Genomic DNA, 15,710 nt, shown 5'->3' with positions numbered 1-15,710 from the left:
ACAAAAATCCTGCAGCCAGCAGAGTTGCACGAAAATGCGAGAAATGCCGAAGCCAAGCTACAAGAGCTGGCGTCAATTTCAGCAACGACACGAAAACAAGATCGCCTGGCTGCTGCCGGTGACGGTGCCGCGGCCGACTCGGCTGACAACGTGAGCTTCGTCGTCATCAACTTAGACTGTGTGAATGACTTGTTGAGGTGCGTGAAGTGTAAAACTTGCGGCGGTGATGTGAATATCAGCAAATGCGATCGGGAGTACGGTCTGGCTGTGAAGCTTTTGATTATGTGCGTCAACTGTGGTGACATTTCGTCAGCGTGGAGTTCGCCGTGTGTGGCCGGGGACCAAAACATAAACCCATTCAGCGTCAACATCCTCGCAGCGCGTGCAATGCAAAGCACCGGCAATCGTCAAACGGCGCTCAACGACATTTGTTCTGCCATGAATATATCGCACCGGGGTCTGCACACGAAGACGTGGCAAAACTATGTGAAAAAAAAACTGACACCTGCAGTGGCCTCTGCTTCCGAGGAGTTGATGACCGAGTGCGCGAGTTCCGTTCGAGAGCTCTATCGCGAGCTCGGTACAAACATACCTGGCAACATCGCCGTTTCCTACGATGGGTCTTGGATGACTCGCGGACATTCTTCCCACATCGGCGTCGGAACGGTGATTGAGCTTTTTACAGGGTTTGTATTGGACTATGTTGTCTTGAGCAATTTCTGTGCAGCCTGTGAGCAGAAGCCTAAGGAGAACGACCCTTCGTACCAAACGTGGGTGGAAAACCACCAATGTCAAAAAAACACCAGCAAGAAAGCTGGTGAAATGGAAGTTGAGGCCGCACTTATCCTTTTCCGAAGGTCTCTCTCCAAACACAACCTCCGCTACACAACCGTGTTGTCCGACGGAGACAGTCGGGCCTACCTCGCTTTGCAGGAAGAAAAGGTGTACGGCTACATGGACATCCTGAAGGAGGACTGCGTCAACCACGTCCAGAAGCGCATGGGGACAAACCTGCGAAAGCTGCTTTCCCAGCACAAGGGGCATGGCCTTGGGGGCAAGGGCAGACTCACTGGAGATTTGGTCAACAAGTTGACATCATATTATGGGTGGGCCTTGAAGTCCCACAAGGGGGATGTAGATGCAACGCACAGGGCTGTTATGGCAACCTACTTACATGTCACTTCACGTGATGATGCACCCAACCACAGCCTTTGTCCAACAGGCCCTGACTCGTGGTGCCGGCAAAATGCAGCCGAGGCCAAAGGACAGCCGCCGCCAAAGCACCGCTACAGCTTGCCCGCCCATGTGTGTGAAGCGTTGCTGCCTGTCTACGAGCGCTTATCGGATAGGAAGCTGCTGGAGCGGTGCCAGCGTGGCAAGACGCAGAATAACAATGAAAGCTTGCACGCCATGATCTGGGCGCTTGCACCAAAGGAGCGGCACGCTTCACTGTTTACTGTTGAGGCTGCTGTCAGTGAGGCCGTCATGAAGTCAATGCTGGCTATACAAGAGCTGCAACAGGCATCCTCAAAAAGCTCAGCCTGACCCCTGGCCGGCAAAACTCGAAACGCCTGGCAGAGAAGGACAAGCGGAGGATGACCACATCTGCTCGAAAGCATGTGTCGGCTGAAAATGTGAAGCAGGTCCTGGGAAAGCGCCACAGAGTTGACAAAGGTCAAAAGGACTATGTTCCTGGTGGATACTAGGCACTTGCTAGTGTAAGCATGTAAATATTTCGTGGTGTTTCTCATTAAATTTGACGTTTTGTGTTTTTGCTCATTTTCTCAAAAGCTGAATTTCTGACTTCTTGCAAGCTTGCCGAAGCAATATCTCAGCACTGCGAGTAGATAGAGCTATAATTCTTTTTTTAGGACAAAGCCAATGGAATGGTGTTTGAAATGTAGCAAACAGATTTTTGAAATTTCTTTCGAGCAAATTTTAAATTTGCTTTATTTCTGGGTGACTGGTGGCACTATTTCAAGTGCTCAAGTTCAGTTAGCTGTAAAATCTCTTACAAGCAATTAATCAAAAAACTGCTTGCTATGTTGCAATCACCAGTGTTTCTAGTATCTGACATATGCAGATTATAGTTTTTTGATGAATACTTTTTTTTCTATTGTTACGGAAAAACATGGCGGATTACCTCTAATTATCTTGAGAACTAATTGGCTGATGGAAAAAATAATTGCATATTTCAAATCAGCAGAAAAAAAGCAACAAGACTGGCAAGTTTCGTTAAGTTTGCTTAAGGGGGGACACGGGTTTTAAAAGCCGAAAAATCGTCAAAAAGTTGATTTTTTGGAAATGGCAGTTTTGCTATTTCCATCCAATATTCTACCATTTCGCCAAGTTTTATGCAGTTTGAAACGATATCTTAGCCGTAATATCAATTTTAGCACCAGTGCCAGCTAAATATGAGCCAAGAATTTGGTAAATAAAGCGCCTTTTCCGTGACACGCGACGGCCGTCATATTTGTCCGACAGCCGCGAATCATATATCGTTTGAAAGCGCAGCCTCTCGTCTTGATTTTCGCGCCATTTTCGGCTCCGAGCGCGCGTTGGCTGTGAAGATATCCCGATTCAAAAAGAAGTCCCAACACGCGCAGTAATTGGCCAGTTACGGCACGTGACCCGCAGCGGGTCACGCCATTGGCCTGACAGGCATCGTCTGCATCACTCCGCGGCGACTGTGCGCACACCGTACGCGTCAACTGGTTTTCGCACGTGAGCAACGATGTCGACGCCGTCGCCGAAGTTCGCTACGAAGTACAAATTCGGAACAAAAAGGAAGAGGAAGACTCCGTACAACTTCCAGAAATGCGCTGCTGTGCCACCACCAGTTCCTGACCATGCGGAGAACGGCGTGCTTCCCGAGTCGAGCGGCGCCGATGCGGGCGTGTTAGGCCTAGTCCCCCAAAGCGCTCTTGACAACCGCCGCGGGTCTTCGTCGTCGTTTCGGCACGACACTGCAATGTTGCAGCCAGAAGATTTGCGGCGTATAGAGAGTGAAGCTCAAGAAAAACTTAATGTACTTGCTTCAACTCCTGCTACTGCCCGAAAATCTGACTTTTTGGATCGTGATGACGCTGCCACACAAGCTAGCAACGATCTCGCTACAAGTTTTTTCATCGCTAGTTACGACTCGATGAACGCGCTGCTGGCGTCTACCAGTTGCAAGTGTACAATTTGTGGTGGTAACCTCACGGTGCGAAAAGGTGAGCGGGATTTTGGCCTTGCTGTGAAGTTTGTTGCCGAATGTGCGATCTGCGGCGATAATGTGCAGGGATGGAGCTCGCCGCGCGTGAGCGGCAAAGCAAAGCTCAGGCCTTTTGTCATAAACATCCTTGCGGAGCGTGCAATGCAGAGCACCGGAAACGGGCAAACCGCAATGAACGACATTTTTGCGGCGATGAACATTTCGGAGAGAGGAATGCACAATAAAACATGGCAGGGACACTTGAAAACGAAACTCGTCCCCGCGGCAACCGATGGGGCAGAAAAGTTGATGGGGACATGTGCACAATTAGTGCGCGATTTGTACCGTGACCTAAATATAAACAGCCCGGACAACATCGCTATATCGTTCGATGGCACATGGATGACGCGCGGCCACTCGTCTCATATCGGCGTCGGCACCGTAATTGAGCTCTACACAGGATTTGTGCTCGATTATGTAGTGCTCAGCAATTTCTGTGCTGGGTGCGCACGGGCACCAAAAGAAGTTGACCCTGCCTACCAGGCTTGGAAGGAGGCACACGCATGCCAGAAAAACACGGACAAAAAAGCTGGGGAGATGGAGGTGGAAGCGGCACTGATCCTCTTCCAAAGATCGCTGCAGAAGCATAAGCTGCGGTACACGACCTTGTTGTCGGATGGTGACAGCCGCGCTTACCTTGCTCTTCAAGATGCGAAAGTCTATGGATACATACCCGTGGACAAGGAAGATTGTGTTAACCACATTCACAAGAGAATGGGCACAGCACTGCGAAATCTAGTTTCCAAGCAGAAGTCCTCTGGTACAGAGAGTCTCGGTGGGAAAGGAAAGCTGACTGGTGAGCTTATCACCAAGCTCAGCAGCTACTATGGCTGGGCCTTGAAATCGCACAAAGGTGATGTCAAGGCCATGCATAAAGCAGTCATGGCCACATACTACCACATCACCTCAAACGATGTCACTTCTAACCACACTCTCTGTCCAGAGGGCCCAGATTCATGGTGCCGCCAAAACGCAGCAAAGGCCAAAGGTGAGCCTGCTCCAAAACACCGCCACAATCTGCCACCCCATGTATGTGAGGCGCTTCTTCCAGTTTACAGACGTTTGTCTGATGAATCGCTTCTTCGGCGATGCCTAAGAGGGAAGACCCAAAATAACAACGAGTGTCTCCACTCAATTATTTGGGCACTGGCGCCGAAGGAGAAACATGCATCATTGTTTGCTGTGCAAGCTGCTGTGGCAGAGGCTGTAATGAAGTTCAATTCTGGGTATGAAAAAGCTTCTACAGCCATACTTCAAGAACTTCAGCTAAACCCTGGCCAACAGTTGACCAAGCGCATGAGTGAAAAAGATCGCCACCGTGCTGAAGCATGCGCACGCAAGCATGCTTCTGCAGAAAACTTGCAGCGTGTGCTACGAAAACAACACCGAAATGACTCTAAACAGACAGACTATGTTCCTGGAGGGTACTGATGCTAGGCCATTTGTGAACATTGTAAATAGTTTGTGATTTTCTGTATTAAATATGAGCCTATTTTGTTTTTTGACGTTTTCTCAGAATGTCATTTTCGATGTTTTTGAAACTTGCCAAAGCGATATCTTGGTCTTGAGGTCACATAGAGCCACAATTCTTGTGGTGGCATGTAGCTACATATGTCTCCTACACAAATGTAGGAACAGATTTTTCAATCTAGTCTTTCTAAATTTTTATTCTTGGTACTAATTTAATCGCTTGATAGAGATATCTGGAGATTAAACTTCAAATTGCTATAAAATTGGTAATACTTGTAATATTAAAAAAGTAATCCTACATTTGTGTTAATTACACTTCATAGTATCTAGCCATATGTCAATATTAATATTCTGGCCAATAATTGCCTTTCCATTGTTCTGATAAACAATATAGGATTAATTTTAATTATCTCTGCAACTGGCCAACCAATTTCAAAAGCAATTATATTTTTGAAATCAGCTTGAAAAACTCTGTCTGGGTTACAATTTTCATTGAATTTGGTCAAGAAATATAAAAAAAAAATTTAAAACCCTCTTCCCCCCTTAAAAAGTAAGCGAAATTGTTTCAAGACCCATGTCCCCCCTTAATTGTCCTTTTTCCTGTGTTTGAGAAGCAAGCGATACACGTGCGAATGTGTCCTTCAATTCGTGGAGAAATGCGGCAACGTCTGTGTTCTGTTCCAGTTTCGTGTCCAGTGCCACAGATTCCATTGACGAGCGCCAGCGGTTTATCTGCTCGACGAACCAGGCTGTCGTCTCCGCTTCCTTCGGAAGAAGCTCGACAGACCGCAGGCAGCGCAGCCCCGTCACTGTTGCGCAGTTCAAGACCGCGCCAGATACGCTCGTGTCTTTTCGCATATATTCGGGGCTTAGGCAATTTAGTTCGACAGCACGCAAAAGTACTAAATTATCGGCACTGTTTTTTGCGAAGAGCGACCTAATGTGGCCGAAACTTACCTTATCCGTGGGAAGACAGTGTTTCTCAACCACATCTCTGGGAAGAAATATGACCTCGTTTTCAATTAAAGCATCTATGATGCTCTTCGTCACATACGTTACGTCGGCAAGAACCATCAGCCGCCGGTGGTCAGACTGCTCCGTGGAGCAAGGGTGACGCGTCGAGCAGACGGGTCGTCTGAAGGGAGGATGAGTGGAGATGCCGCACTGCTTCCACAGAGAAAGGCTGCAGGCACTCAGGTCCGTCACAAGGGCATCGACGGTCAGGCCGAGGGCTTCACACCTTTCAACCACTTGGAAGAGGACATCTTTCAGTGCACTGCAAAGCGCTAAAAAAAAAGAAAAAAACGTGGCTGATCCCTGTTTCTAAGCCGGTATAAAACGAAAGTGAAACGTGTCTTTACAAAGGTAATTGAGCATTTACTGTGCATTGTTTTCACCCAAGTGCGAAGAAATGAGTGCTACAGCAACATAGTGCAAAGTCACGCAAAGAATAACATGCGGCTCGAAACTTGCAGAACGCATCTCAAACAGTAAGCATGCATGAAATGAGTGTACACAGGACGTTTGCAGACTAACGACTGTCACAGCTCGACCCCTAAAGCGCACTGTTCAAACAGAAAGACACAGGATACAAACACACAAGTATACACAGGCCAGGTGCAAACAACTGTCACAATTTTTATTTCTTCGTGCGTGAGCAACGTGTTCCCTCAGTAAACACAGCCGCGACCGCAAGTGACGTGACCTTCATTCTTTCCAGAATCACGAGTCTGATGAGCGTAGGAGAGACTGCACTTTGTGGAGGTGGCGCTCATCGAAACGCTAGAGGCGACGACTTTCAGAGCGCGCCTTACGCGAGACCTTCGCGCCATCTCGCTACTGATAACAGAAACCTACTGAAGTTACAGAGCTCCGAGGACCTCCAAACGGTATATGGTGTCTATAAATGGCTTGCCATCAGCAGTCTAGAGAGCATGCGCTTCGTGACCGAGTGGTTAGCACCGCACGCTGCAGATTGAGAGGTCGCTGGTCAGACGGTGCTGGTTCCACACCCCGCGACAGAACCTTTCCGCCTTGCTCTTATTTTTACTTTTTGCAATCTGTTAGTATATATTTTACGTCATATCCCCGATGTAAATATGTCAGCGCAGCCATGGTGGACCTCAGCAGAAAACACTTTTATATTAAAATTGAGGAACACTTACAACATGATACTGATGAACTGAAGATAAACTTCGAGCAGCTGGAATTTAAGTGTCACCTATGTATGTAACTAGTACTTCCCCACCCACCTTTACTCCACCACTGAAATTCACCTGCCACCATGCTACAAGTTCCCCAAATTCTCACCTGTAGTTCCCCAAATTCTCACCTGTAGAAGTGAAAAATAACGACCCAGGAAGCAGGTGGTATCCCAGAGTCTGCTTCCAGCATGAAGCCAGCCCCACCACAGTGAGAACAAGTGCTTCCTCAGACGATCGACCACCTGCCCCACCCAGGGTTGGGTCAACGCCTGGCAGTATTGCCGCCCTGTCCATCCAGAGGGCTACGTGCCTGTCCTCCGGTTGCATAGTGGATATTTTGTGCCCTAGTGCGGGCAGCAGACCGTCTAGCACCCCTGCAAGCAACAAAAGCTTTGCTATAATGCCTCTGCAACATCCCGATCAGCATCCTGATAACACAATGAAGGAAGTTATGCGCATCATGTTGCACACATAAAAGTGTGCAGATTCAGTCTGTTCTTAGGTTGAACGCAAAAGCAGGTGGCAGTGCTTCGCACAATGCCAGTGCACCTTCAGCGGGCACAAAATGAAGCTAACCTATGCAGCTTCAGTGTCACCATAATTCGAGCGTATCTCATCTGGTGAATTTTTGGAACACTCTGAGCCTGCATCATTGTGAACACACCTACTTTCAATAACGTATTGCGATTGTTGAAAAGCCTGCCTTCCACTGTGTACCATGCGTTAACAGGAACCTCGACGACTAAGTGTCAAGATTGAGATGTTTGTGTTGTTTCGTTGTCTTGCTTATGTAAGAAACTCTGACTAATTATTAGTGGTCAACGTAGCTTTGAACGCATTTTGGTGTTTAAGTGCTCATCTGAGTTGACAGCATCCTGCAACACTCTCATCAATATTATGTGTTTAGAGGCTGTTTGGTTTCTCTGTGATCTCTTGCCCTTTGCAAGGTGCAACAGACATGCCAACAGACAAAAAAGTTTGCAAGGTGCGTACCGTATTTACTCGCGTAATGATCGCACTCGCATAATGATCGTACCCCTAAACTTTGTCATCTAAATTCGACTTTTCTTTTTCCCCGCGTAATGATAGCACCCTGAACTTGCCGCATCAACATGTCATGTGCCAAGTTTAGCTGAACGCGCCTATCATTGTTTCTGTGATCTGAAAGCGGGCATCACTATGCTAATGCCGCAAAATTTACTGATTTAAATGAAAACATTCCTTATTTAGATGGAAGAAACTGTTTTGAAGAGCGTGACGTATTCACAACCTCCATAACTGACGCAAAAAGAAGAAAAAAAAATGCGGTGGCTTCGCTCCACGGAGTGCTTCGCACCGTCAGCCGCCCTGCTTGTTTTGACATCCCGCACTGTTACAGCGGCGGCCGCCTGTTGGTCGACCTGTGCTCATGACGCAACAATGTTTTTTTTTTTTTTTCTTCCCGAGACCACATTTTTTTTGTGTGTGCTTTGTGATCGTCTGTTGAAGCACCGTTTCACCATGGGGCGGTATGCGAGCTTTACTGCCGCGTTCAAGCTGAAGGCGCTTGACTACGCGCTAGAGCACAGCAACCGCGCTGCCGGCAGACATTTCGGCCTCTACGAAATCCTGATCCAATATTGGAAAAAACAGCGCGACATGCTTATGGCTACTAACAGCACGTGATGGGCTTTCCGCAGACCCAAATCAGGAAAGTTCCCCGACATTGAAAAGGCAGTCCTCGAATACGTGAAGGACATGCGCAAGGACGGTTATGCAGTGTCATTAGACGTGATACGGACGCAGGCGTGCAGTTTCCCGGAGGCTGGAAATAGCCACAAAGGAATTCCACGCCAGTTCCGGCTGGACGACATGCTTCATGCGGCGGAACAGACTGTCGCTGGTATTTCCAATGCGCTTGACGGAACGGAAGATGACCCTCTGTGGGACAGTGAAGACACTGCCGGTTCCGACAGGGAATCGTGCGGCAACGACACTGACGCCAGTGATGCTTCGGAGTAGGAATGATTGTTAGGGGGTCAGAGAGGTAAAAAATAAAAGGGAAGTGTGACATGCATGTAGCTCCTGCGTAATGCGTGCATTTTATTACAAAGGTAGGCCTTAATTTACTTTTATTTTTGGTTATGTTCATGATAGCTATCGTAAGAATTCTGATTAGAGACTTTTTTGCGTTTCCGGTGCTCAGAATATTTTTTCACGGAAAATTTTCCCCGCGTGATAATCGCATCCCTTAGTTGGAGTCAATTTTTTGAAAAAAAGAAAGTGTGATCATTATGCGAGTATATACGGTATAACACCCCCTCAGAGTGGCTCACTAGGGACCATCATCTCTCTCTCTCTCTCTACACTCTTAACGGTGTTGTGGCAGCTGCGTTGCTTGTTGTTTCATAGTAGGTGTCCCGTGGTAGACAAATATTCACAGGAGCATGTGACTCGTGTGTCGCACCATGGACAGTATTGCAGCATCCACACTATTCCATTTCTTCTCAGATGCAATCCCCAATACAAGAAGCGTACTTTCAATTTAACCGAAATTTGTGCACACGGCACATTATGGTGCTTCTCATCTCAACAACTTTACTATATGACTAATGACACTAGCATAATTGTGCATTGTGCTAGAACCTTTACAAATAAATTTCATGACTATCAGACACAGACTCACTCATTAGCACACAACAGCTGCAAAGAAAATATGGCTGTTTCCCACTGAAGTGTTTTGACATGAACACTACCACAAAGTGAAAGATGATAGGACCCTATTGTTATCCCCCATACAAGGAAAATGGCATACCCCAATCCCATAAAGACAAACAGTTCACACATGGCATTTCATAGTTCATTTGTCCTATTGTCAGGAACTTGCCCAAGAATTAGGATATTTGCTTGACTCTAACGCAACTCGAAATCATAATGTGAGAGGCGACTTTCTCAGAATAAAGAAAGAAACAAAAATGAAAAGATTGCGCGCCACAGGAATTTCGGTATTCGAGTATAACGGGGGGGGGGGGGGGTGAACTACAGGTATCAAATCTGGTGAAAAAATACCCAATACATTCAAGTAAATACAGTACACACAATGCCTTCTTTAACAATCGGGAACATATGCTCGTGGAAGGGAAAATCCAAGTCACTGAAATCGATATATGGAGCATCAAAACTGCAACAAACGATATAAAGCTTTGCCTCCAAGTGCCACTGCACTCTTGCAATAGTATATTTTATGGATGGGAAAGCCTGTGCGTGGGTTCTGAACACCATAATGCCTCGGTAAGCAGACTATGGCCTTCAACTGTGGAACAAAACATGGCAGGTTCAGTTCCCCGTTACAGTGCTACATAAGCAATTGCCACGATAGCTATGCACCGAACGTAGCAACATCAAATAATCCTTAGTGGTCAAAACTTATTTGGAACCCATTACTGCAACATCCTTACCAACACGATTGATGTTGGGTTTTTAGCTCAGTGTTGCATGTATTGTGAGCAGTATTTCTCCTAATGGCCTAATTCGAAAAGACATACCTTCAGCCGGCACAAACTTCCTATTCCCATTAACCAGAGCGGCTAACACAACACAAACAGCGCTTGTGTTGTGTTACCTTATCTTCATCCTGTTCGTCTGCATGCCCCACAATGTCAAAAATAGCAAGGCGATTTCTACCGAGACTGTCCTCGACCTGTTTGATAAGATCTACCTGCGGTAACTATAACACAGCCCTGTGGCCTTCCAACCGGTCTTATCTCTCTCTCTTCCATACTAGGTCGAAAGGGAAGTGCCTTGATGCAGTGCCGCAGCTGCAGTTCAGTAGGGAATCCAAGGCACATCTCGCGCACGACCATGTAGCCTCGTTGGCCAGCTGCAAAACGTATTTGCAAGGCCTTGTATGCCAGGGCATCGGCCCATCCGGAGGAGCTGCTTCTCTCTGCTGGGCTCACTACGCCAACAGCTTCTGCTGCGTCGGATTCAGAAAGGCGTTCCGCTTCCTCCTCCTCTTCATCATCATCGTCTTCTGTGCAAGTGTCGAAAAATCACATGGGAAACATGCATCATGGCAATAAAAGTAGACCAACTAAAACGAGCAGACGCACCACAGTGATTGTCATCAACATTCCAAAGATAACGAAGAAACATAATAAGTTAGTAGCCTACACTCTGCCGTGGCAGCTTACGCTTTCAAGTGGGAGTGAATGCAAGCATGTGCTCTATGGGGAACATGTGTTGGTAAAAAAAAAAGACATATTTCATATGCAAATGCCAGCAAGATTACAACTTCCCCACCTTTCTAGAGGATTGCACAAGAGCTCATACCTGCACCAAATTGTCTGTTGCACGTGAATAGTGCTTGGCGTGCGAGCCCACCAGAAACTGTGCCTTGAAAACCAGCCGCCTAGGATTCTGAAGCACCTTAATCCAATGGTTGTTGTAGCTTCACCCCCCCCACACATAAATGTGATGGCCGTGGCAACTACCGTAAGACGCTGAACAAGCACCCTCCCTCTCAAATCTGGTTGTATTATCCTTCCCCATAGGGGGTGTGCTTGCTCAGACTTTTAGGGTAATCGAAACCAAGTCCTTGAGCTTAGCAGCATGATATCTTAGCCAACAAGCTACCAAGCAGGTTGCCGTCAGATATCTTCAACAAAACACAGACAAAAGACATCCATTGATACTGCATCTGTAATACGACTTACAGTATTATTTACCTTAAGATATGCTATGCATCTATGGGCTACTGTGGAGGTGCTGCAGTTGTGGCACTTGGCTGCAGACCCCTTGCAGTCCTAAGTAAAGCAGTCAAATTTCAACAAAGGCAAAATGCTTGACACCCTTGTACTGTGTGAAGTCAGTGCATGCTAACGAGCCCCCCACTGTGATGTCTCCCAGCCGGAGTCCCCTTGGCACGTTAAGCACCATATACCAGTCTTTACACGTTGCATTCTTGACCCAACATTGACTTCGGAAGCAGACTCTATTCTTCTACAATACCTTTCACTGGGCACTGCAGCCGCTAATCCAATCATGGTATGTATCACTGACCATGCACAGAAACCGAAGAAGAGCGCCTCCTCTTGGTTGCGCTTGGTGCCCGCCTGTTCAGACGCCATCTTTTCTTGCGACCTGCCAATGTTCCAGGACCTGGAATGGTCGGCACAGCATTGCACTTGAGCAGCTTGCGCCCATCTGCCCTGCACTGCTCAAATTGGTCCGGTTCAAAATGATCCTGCAGACAATGCATTCACTCGGCAGTTATACAAAGCCTAAGCTGTCTGCAAAATTGTACTACGGGATTCACTCACAACAGCAGCCTGTCACATAACGATACCTTTGTCACTCTTTGAAGAATTAAGTGTATAAAAACACATAGCAATAATATGCTCATATTCGGAAATTCGCTGAAGCTAGTGAGGCACCATGCCACAAATGCTGGGCTGTAAACCAGTAGCCAAATGATATTGCTTTAGCGCAGCTCAGTTTGAGCATAAAGAAAAGATGCTATGCAGTAAAGAAGAGGAAAAGAAACAGACGACAGTGTGAGCACTGTTAGCGCTTTTACTAGCACTCACATTGTCGGCTGTTTCTTTTCCCCTTCTTTACTACACAGTATCTTTTCTTCATGCTCAAACTGAGCTTCGCTTCAGCAATATCATTTTATTATGCACCAACTCACCCAGTCAGTAGTACTTGTAGCAAAAACTAGAGATAAAGATTTGGATTCGAATTTCACCATTACTCTGTTGATAAAGACAATTACGTAATGAGGACAGTGTTTCTGGGATCGAATCAAATAGTGCATGAAGCAAACTGTGTCTTGGATAGCCTTTCCAAATGGAGTTCTAATAGACAATAATTGTCACATATAATGCAAAATGTTGATGTCTCGATTCATTGTTAGTTTGCATAGCATACTATGATGTAACACTCCAGTTTACACTGATTGATGCATTCCTAAACACATGAATGCACCAAAAAAGGACCGGGAGAAGGAAGATAGAGAACACTGCTATTTGGCCTTCTGTGTATGTTCCTTTCTTCGGTACTTGATTTTTTTTTAACTACATGGTTATGTGTTCAAGAATATTACAAAAGACTATTCCCTGAAAGTGCAATTAGAAAAGTACAAAGATACAAGCCCCATACAATTCACCCCTTGGAGCCTGCAAAGCATTGCTGTAAATTTTTGGGGTTGCATCTGTTCAACAATGCATGCTCCGATTTCTTATGCCTAGGTTCACAGGAATGAATATTGCTACATTTTCAAGTGTCACAGCACATACTTCATGCATTGGAATATTTGAAATGTGCTCATGTGTGCAAACTAGTACTCCTTGGTCACGTTGAGATTCAAATTAAACATTCCACATTCCTACGATCAACTACCAATGCACTGATAAACTCTTTCAGTGGTGCAGTTATCATTGTTAAGATGGCCAGACAGACAAAAGATCAACAAGGATTTCTGGCAAGTGGATTATTCGCACCTTTCTACTCGTTTGAACCACACATAATTGATGAGAATTTTTTTTATTTTGCTTAGAGAGCGGGTCATTATTCCATCAATGCCTCCTAGAAAAAAAACTATACCTGGAACGTGAGCCGCGAACGCACTGCCCTACCCGCAGATTTTCTCCTTCCCCTCCGGTACGAATGCGAACGCCTCTGGTGACCGCCCCCAGTGAACACAGCAATGCTATCACAGTTGCCTCCAAGCAGCTGTGATGTCACCTGACAGAGCGGAAGGGTAGTGTCACATGACTGAGCGGTACGGAGGGGAGCGGTCGCACGTAGCGGCTGGTCGCAACACGCGACAGGAGGCATGGCTTCGAAGATCGCTTGCTGGCAGGAAGCTCCCAATTGAAAAGAGGGCGACGTTCCAGGCATAGTTTTTCTAGGAGGTGTTGGTGTCATTTAACAATACCATAGTAAGTCAAGCTTAAGTTCAGGAACAGCAGAGAAATCTGTGTACACTGCCTGAACCAATCTAGTTTTGTTCTAGTGCTTGGGCACTGAAATCACTTGGAACATTTCGATCCCAACTACTGACATTATGGTTGCAGCCTAAATGTACCAGAAGCTGCAAATGACAGACTACCTCGCTTGGACTTTCTACTATCCCTTGAATGTCACATACACTCTTGGTTTCCTACACAAATGCTTGCCATGTGCACACAAAGTCGTCCTTTCAGATAAAATGAAAAATAAGAATAAACTACTGAAGAGAGTTCACAGAGGCTTCAAAAGTAAGGATGTAAACCATTGTCACTTGCATTCTTTGACTTTAATACAGAGGTGAACTTCAGACTCTGTAATATGAGGCACTATACCTTAATCTTTATTACTTGATCCCGATCATCAGAAAGTTGTCAGAGCCTGCCTTGCTTGATAAGCTGCTCGTCAGAATAATCACACCGGACTGTTCAAGTCCTAGAGAGCAATAAATATCTGTGTAAAAGACAGCAACTGATACTAGTGTCCAACGGGAATTTCTTATTGCAACAAGGGCCAATTGCAATAAGGCTCAACCTGAATCAGGCTTTGCTACATAGTCACTTTCTATGGTGATTAGGTCCAATTGAGATTTGGCAGACGTCTGTGCCAAATTATATCTGCATTAGCTTGGACCATGGACCAGCAACCATTGTTGACTAAACGCAATCCAGAGTGGCCCTGATCAAAACCAAAAACACCCAGGTAACACTGGTTTAACCTTTACTGAAAATTTACAATATATCCAAAAGAACTAAGAAAGCCACATAACCACTTTTGAACGAGCCCACAAGACAACACAATGAAATATTTTTGCTCAGCTGTGGTGCCTTAACAAAGCATTCTGAAGTTTCATCTTGATAATGAGCTGTAGCAAGCACAATTATATACATACAGGTGCACTCAACATGGCTTGCAACACAGGAGTGCGTGGACTAACGAGTTCAAAGGTTGCACATTGCTTCAACTTGTTTTTATTTCAGCAAGTAAATATTACATTTTATTCCGGATCATAACATCATACCCACGTGAGAGAACTCGTTTACTAGTGGGAATACGGGCTAGAGGAAGCCATGCACAATCTTTGAACTCGTTAGGCCACGTGCTCCCATGTTTGCAACTCATACAGCGCGCAACTATATGCTAATAGAAAAAATGAACAGACAAGTGAAGTGCTACATAAACATGGGGCTACAGATGCTGGGCCCATTTTAAGCACCAATTAATTTGATTAGCTGCTTTAAAAATACTAAATGTGTCATGAGAGATACGCAGTCTCAACACAATATCCCTATTGCTCTGGCAACAGCAATCAATGAGTCCTACAATTTAAACATGTGGCCATTCGTCACACAAACACGATGAGATAAACAGTGGTCAAACAATTTTCCAAGCCATGTGCCACACATGGTGACAAGAACGCCTAGCATGGTTTTTCGGCTTCTGAATCTTTAACCTGACAATTGCATCAGCTAGTTTAGACTCCGACATGTCAGCACTGAAGCAGCACAAACACATGCGACGAAGAAACAATACCGACAATACACAGCGAGTCAGCTGGAGAAATCTGAAAATGAGAACCACAAAAGGTTATAGGATTTTTTTTTTTCCTCAGGCGCTTGAGCTACTAAGCCAGCCAAACCTGCAAAAACCCAAGCTCTTTACCTCCCCCTCCCCCCCCCCCCCAAAAAATGAACACTCAAAGCCAGCTAACGTATGTTGTGCATATTTCTGATACCCTGTATGCTTCGAGGATCTCATGTTCTCTCGGTTTCGTACACTTTGAATGCTTG

General features: G+C 45.9%; 1 protein-coding gene across 3 annotated transcripts in view; it reads right to left on the bottom strand.

Moving 5' to 3' along the window:
* Positions 1–5,093: 5,093 nt before the first annotated feature.
* Positions 5,094–15,710, bottom strand: part of LOC119186937 (uncharacterized) — an 11,810-nt gene continuing 1,193 nt past the window's right edge. The window contains exons 2-5 of one of the 3 annotated variants that reach the window (XM_075890138.1): positions 11,971–12,154; positions 10,691–10,942; positions 7,059–7,304; positions 5,094–6,012 (exon numbers count right to left, since the gene is read on the bottom strand). In XM_075890138.1, the coding sequence (XP_075746253.1) occupies positions 5,270–6,012; positions 7,059–7,304; positions 10,691–10,942; positions 11,971–12,154 (1,425 nt within the window). In that variant the 3' untranslated portion in view covers positions 5,094–5,269. The remainder of the gene's footprint in view (positions 6,013–7,058; positions 7,305–10,690; positions 10,943–11,970; positions 12,155–15,710) is intronic. The other 2 variants (XM_075890139.1, XM_037435282.2) reach the window with 2 other exon arrangements.

This window comes from Rhipicephalus microplus, chromosome 3 (assembly GCF_043290135.1).
Source record: "Rhipicephalus microplus isolate Deutch F79 chromosome 3, USDA_Rmic, whole genome shotgun sequence".
Lineage (NCBI taxonomy): Eukaryota > Metazoa > Arthropoda > Arachnida > Ixodida > Ixodidae > Rhipicephalus > Rhipicephalus microplus.
Note: the sequence above shows the minus strand (reverse complement) of the source record. Positions and strands in the feature narration are given on the sequence as shown.